This window comes from Rhinopithecus bieti, unplaced genomic scaffold, assembly GCF_001698545.2.
Source record: "Rhinopithecus bieti isolate Rb0 unplaced genomic scaffold, ASM169854v2 scaffold_38592, whole genome shotgun sequence".
In the NCBI taxonomy this organism is placed as follows: Eukaryota; Metazoa; Chordata; class Mammalia; order Primates; family Cercopithecidae; genus Rhinopithecus; species Rhinopithecus bieti.
In genome coordinates this window covers 5579-12069 of record NW_016815810.1, presented here as the reverse complement: position 1 = coordinate 12069, position 6491 = coordinate 5579, and the positions used below count along the sequence as shown (strand labels likewise).

Genomic DNA, 6491 nt, shown 5'->3' with positions numbered 1-6491 from the left:
ATTAAAATGATTAGTTTTATATTATTTGATATTTAAATCAATTAAAGATAAATGTATCCTCAGTCTATACCCAAGGCAATTTAAATCAAATGCCTGGGTGGAGAATTTTAAGCCTCATTTTTTTAAAACAAATCATGTCACCATGCAATTCTAAATGCACAGCCAGAGTTAAGAACCACTTTGACTAACAGAGGTAAGAAAAATGAATCTTTAGATGACACTCATAGGTGATGTAATGCTGACCTACAATTAATTGTAAATCACCCCCATTCAGGAATTTCTTTCATATGGGCAGGTGTTATATCAAAACTAACATTACTACAGGGGAATTTAAAAACAAAATAGCATGTTAAACTTGTGCTCCATGGCACTGTGGAATTCATATTGTAATTCAAACACTATGAACATAAAGCCTCCTTCTGTACTAGTCAACAATTGAACTTTTCTGGCAAACATAGAGGGAGTTGTAGCATGCATTTTACATGAAAGTTGGTCATAGAATGTGTACTAGTCAGAGTTCTCCAGAGGAGTAGAACCAATAGTGATGCACGGCAGGGTGGCCCCAAAATAGGGCTGAGCCCTCAAGGATTCTTGGTTTTGCTCAGGAAAGAATTCAGGGACAAGAGAGAGGTAGAAGAAAACAACTTTATTGAAGTAGCAGTGTTACAGGTCCTGGTGGTGGTACAGTTCCAGCAGTGTTACTGCTCTGTGACTTCTGCAGAGCAGGGCTACCCCACAGGCAGTGTGTTTATAGTAACAGCTCAGGGAAGTTTTACGTTTATATTTATGCCCACTTTTAATTACATGTAGATTAAGGTGTGATTAATGCAGAAATGTCTAGGGAAAAGGTAGTAACTTTTGGGTCATTGAGTCATTGAATGGAAAGGTATAGGGACTCCTGAGTGTTGCCATCACAGTAACTCCCAGGTGTTGTCATAGCAATGGTAAACTAACATGGCACACTGGTGGGCTTATCTTATGGAAAGTTGCTTCCACCTTATTCCTGTTTTAGCTAGTCCTCAATTTGGTCTAGTGTCTGAGTCCTACCTCTGGACCAAAGTCCTGCCTCCTACCTCAATAGGAAGATTTACATAGGAAGAAATTTATTTATTTATTTATTTATTTATTTATTTATTTATTTAGTGAAGGAAAACTTCAGACATAGCTTTATTGCTGACTCCTGCCCCCTTCAGAGCCCATAGTCACAGGCCTCAGGACAGTTCTGTAAGTAAAGCTCTAGGAAACCTTGCCAGTCCTTCTCACTAGTGAGCAGGGCTGAGACTGTAGGATCTTCCTTCATGGCTGCCATCCACAGTTTAAGTTTTGGAGTGTGGTCTACACACTCATATAAATTCATTGCTTCCAGCCGTTCAAACCAGGGCCAGATGAGGTAATCAATCATAGAGATAGAATTGCCACCAAAGAACATTGTCTTCTTATTAGTCAGAACCTCTTCTAGCTCGGTAAATTCTTTACGAAATTCTTCTTTTAGGCCAGCATAGTCTTCTTTATTTTGGCTTCTAATAAAGCTTCCTACTAAGGATGGCACCTTAGAAAACAACTCTAAGATCATCTTCTGGCAAGCTTTCTCATAGGGGTCATCCTGCAACAGCTTCTTCCCTGGGTATGCTTCATCCAGGTACTCACAGGTGATGGGAGACTCAAAGATCAGCTGATCCTGACTGTTTTCCAGAACTGGAAAGAGACCAAAGGGATTTTTCTTAAAGAACCACTCAGGCTTATTTTTCAGGTTGATATTGATGACTTCATGCCTGATTCCCTTGGCCTTCAGGACCAGACGCGTCCTCTCAGCAAACAGGCAGAACCTCATGCTGTAGACGCGGATCGAGCCCTCCGGGACCGGCCCCGGGGGCGCGCTTCCCTTCCCCAGGCTCCTGGCTGACTCCCTGGACATCGTGGCGCAGCGCAGGCTGAGCTCCTCTCGGAAAAAATTTATTATGAGGTAATGGCTCACACAATTATAGAGACTGAGAAGGCTCATAATCTCATAATCTGCCATCTACAAGCTGGAGACCCAAGAAAGCAAGTGGCATGATTCAGTCCAAGTCCTAAGCCCTGAGAACCAAGAGAGCTGATGGTTTAATTTTCAGTTCAAGAGCGGGAGAAGAATGTTACACTTCAAGCAGGCAGACAGGAAACAAAAGGGGTTAATTCCTCCTTCCTTCGTCTTTTATACTATTCAGGTCATCAATGGATTGGATGCTCCCCACTAATATATATATTGGGGAGAGCAATCTACTTTGCTGAGTCCATTGGTTCAAATGCTAATACCACTCAGAAACACCCTCACAGACACACCTCAAAATAATGTTGAATCTGGGCAATGCTTGGCCTGGTCAAGTGGACACAGAGAATTAATCACTATAAAATGTAAAAGAAATGCTATAATCAGTATTGTCCAAGGGACCAATTTGTTATACACGTTGATATTTAAAAATCAGCGTATCTATTTTTTTTTTTCTTCTGAAGACAGATAGAGAAGGGTCCATACTTACCTCTTTTACTTCCTATGTACAACAAGCATCTATATTCATTCTTTTTTTTTTTCTTTTTTTTTTCTTTTTTTTTTTTTTTTTTACTTTAAGTTCTAGGGTAAATGTGCATAACGTGCAGGTTTGTTACATATGTATACTTATGCCATGTTGGTGTGCTGCACCCATCAACTCGTCAGCACCCATCAATTCATCATTTATATCATGTATATATTTAAGGACAGCAATGCACCAGAGTAATACTCAAATGGGGCTCTCAATGTCTGCTTGTTTTAGGGCCACTGGAAACCTCTTTAGCAGAGTAATTTTCATGGTACCACAGGATCTTTATAAAGTTAGCAAGCTTAATTTTATACTCTAGCTTTAACAATTATTTTCTGTGTGACAATAGGCATGTCACTTACTGTCCCTGAACTCCAGTTCTTTATCTTGAAATCTATTGTGAGTATGAAGCAAGATTAAACTTTAAATATAACTACCAGAGTGTTTTTCACCACATTAAGTAATAAATTAATTTAGTTTAATAAATTAATTTATTAATTTAGTTTAATTTAATTAATTTAGATTAATAAATTATTTTTTCACCACATTAAGTAATAAATTAATTTATCTAATTAATAGATAAATTAATTAGATTAATAACAGAACCTTAGGAACATGAGAGACTGTTTCCCAGCAACCCTCCCCATCCCAGCAACCCTGCCCTATGATCCATTCCTCAAATAGCAACCTCTCTATAACTCTGAGAGTGCTGACCTATATTAAAAATGGAAGTCCCTCAATTACAAGAACAGAGGAGAGTGTTGTGAAAGAAAAACATTACCTACTAGGGTATTTTTGCTGACAAACCCTGCCTTTCCTTTTCGGAAAAGCGTTTCTTGTTTGGAAAGCCTCCAAAAAAAGGAATTGCTTCTGTTCTTTTTTAAGAAAAGTTTTTGTATATATTTATAGGGTTCAAGTGTGATTTTGTTTCATAAATAGATTGCACAGTGGTGAAGTCTCGTCTTTTAGGGTATCCAACAGCCAGATAATGTACATTGAATCCATTAAGTAATTTCTCATCATCCATCTCTGTCCCACCCTTCTGAGTCTCCATTTTCTATTATTCCACACTCTATGTCCATGTGTACACATTGCGTAGCTTCCGCTTATAAGTGAAAACATGTAGTATTTTTCTGTGTCTGAGTTGTTTCACTTAAGGTGATGGCCTCCATTTTCATCCATGTTGTTTCAGAAAAACGTGATATAATTCTTTTTTAAGGCTGAATAGTATTGCTGTGTGTGTGTGTATATGTGTGTGTGTGTACCACATTTTATCCAATCATCTGTTGGTCCTATGTCTTTGCTATTGTTAATAGTGCTGTGATAAATACGAGTGCAGACGTCATTTTAGCATTTCTTTTCTTTTTGGTGGATACTCAGTAGAGGGATTGCTGGATTAAATGGAATTTCTGTTGTTAATTCTTTGAGAAAACTTGATACTGTTTTCATGAAGGTTATACTAATTTACATTCCTACCAGCAGTGTATGAGAGTTCCCTTTTTCTCCACATCTTTGCCAATATTTGGTTTTCTTTTTGTCTTTTTAATGATAGCCCTTCTGACCCATGTAAGAGGATATCTCATTATGGTTTTAATTGGCATTTCTCTGATGATTAGTGATGTTGAGCACTTTTTCATATGCTTGTTGGCCATTTGTATGTCGCTTTATCCTTAATAGAGGCAAGTGTCATTTGCAGAAATCAGATTAAGCTGTAGCTGTTATGGGTCATAATATCCATGTTATACATAGTGACAGTTGATTGTGATTCTTACTCTTGTTGGCTCCAGACCTCTCAAATATATATTTCCCTTCCCTTAAGTGTGTAAATATTAATGGTTACATTGTCCATCAGACAGATACTTTCATAAGAGACATTTTTAAGCATTTATTTTAAGTTCACGGGTACATGTGCAGGTTTGTTAAATAGGTAAACTTGTGTCATGGGGTTTGTTGTACAGATTATTTTATCACCCAGGTATTAAGCCTAGTACTCATTAGTTATTTTTTTCCTGACAGGCCCTATTTTGTGTTGTTCCCCTCTATGTGTCCATGTCTTGTCATCATTTAGCTCTCACTTAGGAGTGAGATCATGTTGTATTTGGTTTTCTGTTCCTGCATTAGTGTACTAAGGATAATGGACTCCAGCTCCATCCAGGTCCCTGCAAACGACATGATCTCATTCTTTTTATGGGTGCATAGTATTCCATGGTGTATATGTACCACATTTTCTTTATCCAGCATATCATTTATAAGCATTTAAGTTGATTCCATGACCTTTATTATCAAATTCAAATATTTTTCTTTCAAGTGTGACTTTGAGTGTAAAGTGTAAGTAAATAGTATGATGTCGTAGTTCTTCTGAAACCAACTTACTGGCATTGCAACCTCTTTGCCATTTATCATAACAGAAAATAATAGATGAGACTGGACCACAGTGTTCTTAACTAAGTCCTTCCTAGCTAATTTATGCACTTTGTTAGAAACTGAAGGAAGTTTCTGCTTTCTAATGAAAGCTTAGAACATTATTCCTGGGTAAGGAGCTGATCTATGAGGCAAAATAGGTATTTAGTATTTATGAATTCATCAGCAAGTTTTCAGAGGACCTAGATACCGGGTATGCACAAAAATCTAACACTCACACTATTAAGGAATAAAGTGTGTTTTCTAGAACCAGTTTCTTTTTGGAAATGGTCATTTGTACTGGGGACACACACCACCAAGGATGTACTATAGAGGTGGAATTATCAAGTAAATGTGCCCTCTGTCTTTTCTTCTTTCTTACAAATGTAATATATGTTGACTGGCTGAATCATTATTCAACTAACCTTGAGCACCTAATATGTTTCATGAATGGTGTTAAACACTCCCCAGTGCTAAGTGGTGAGCAAGAGGGACATAGTCCCTATCCTCAAGGAGCTTGCAGATCAGTGTGAAATAGCAAAAAGAAAAAAGTATGTTTGATTGCAATGACATATTATTCAAATGGTATGCAGGAAGAGTACAGGTTTCTGTGAGGGACTCATGTAAACAAGGGAATCAAGGAAAGCCTCTTTGCTTATGTCACTTTGAAATTGAGAGTGAGAATAACAATAAATTAATCATGTGAAAACTTGCAGGAAGAACATACCAGGAAGCAGAAGAGTAAGTAGAAGGTCTTTGAAGTGGGAGTGGGCTTCAGGAATTTAAAGAATAGCTGAAGTAGACTGGGCCAGGAAGAAAGGGTGATAGGGAATAAGTTCCTAGAGGTAGTCTTATGACAAATAATCATGGAGAGTCTTGACTGCAGTAAAGTTTGGCTTGTAGTTATAAGTGTGATAGGCATCAACTGGTGGCTTCTAAGCAAGAGATTCACATGACCTGATATATACTTTTAGAAAAAGATATTCTAGGATCTCTATGATGAATGGGATTTGGGGATCAAGAGTGGAGTGAGGAGTTCATAAGGGGTTATTGTGAAAACAATTGGAAACTTTATAAAAGCACACAAATCATTTTTGCTCTGAGGTATCCACTATTATTATTCTGAGGTGTTTTCTTCCGATTACTTATATAAAAAATGAAATTGTAATGTGCACTTTGATTGGCAACTTACTTTTTTATTAGTGTTCTGAAGCCAGTTTCAATAGAACTTTCTGGCAAGAGAAGAGGGAGAGGGCAGATGTTTCTTACTTCTCAGTTTGAATAAACTTTGTTCTGTTCCCTGTTCTTTCCTCCTTAGCTCTCCCCCGGCCAGGGTACTGTTTCTTATGGTCTACATGGATCCAGATAAACAGAAGATGAATAAAAGGGCCTGGCTGCAGTGTTAGCAGGTTTAAAACAGATCATTCTTTAATCATTGCTTCTTTGAAATCTGAACATTCTGTAGCCCTCACTCCTCTACCCCAAGACTTCTGTACCTTACTGTTTCCACCCCCCCCCCCCCCCCACACACATCCC

At 37.9% G+C, this 6491-nt stretch overlaps 1 protein-coding gene across 2 annotated transcripts; it reads right to left on the bottom strand.

Moving 5' to 3' along the window:
- Positions 1-1130: 1130 nt before the first annotated feature.
- LOC108516321 (glutathione S-transferase omega-1-like) lies at positions 1131-1893 on the bottom strand. Of its 2 annotated transcripts, XM_017853751.1 has the most exons (2): positions 1550-1893; positions 1190-1450 (listed from the first exon to the last, which is right to left on the bottom strand). In XM_017853751.1, the coding sequence occupies exons 1-2, from the start codon at positions 1829-1831 to the stop codon at positions 1190-1192; spliced, it is 543 nt and encodes a 180-aa protein (XP_017709240.1). In that variant the 5' UTR covers positions 1832-1893. The 2 variants fall into 2 exon arrangements, with proteins under 2 accessions (XP_017709239.1, XP_017709240.1); XM_017853750.1 differs by having other exon boundaries at positions 1131-1893.
- Between the last annotated feature and the right edge of the window lie 4598 nt (positions 1894-6491).

What these genes read in the sequence shown, in the direction of transcription:
- LOC108516321 (XM_017853750.1), bottom strand. Translation starts at nt 1,831, where the DNA reads ATGAGGTTCTGCCTGTTTGCTGAGAGGACGCGTCTGGTCCTGAAGGCC.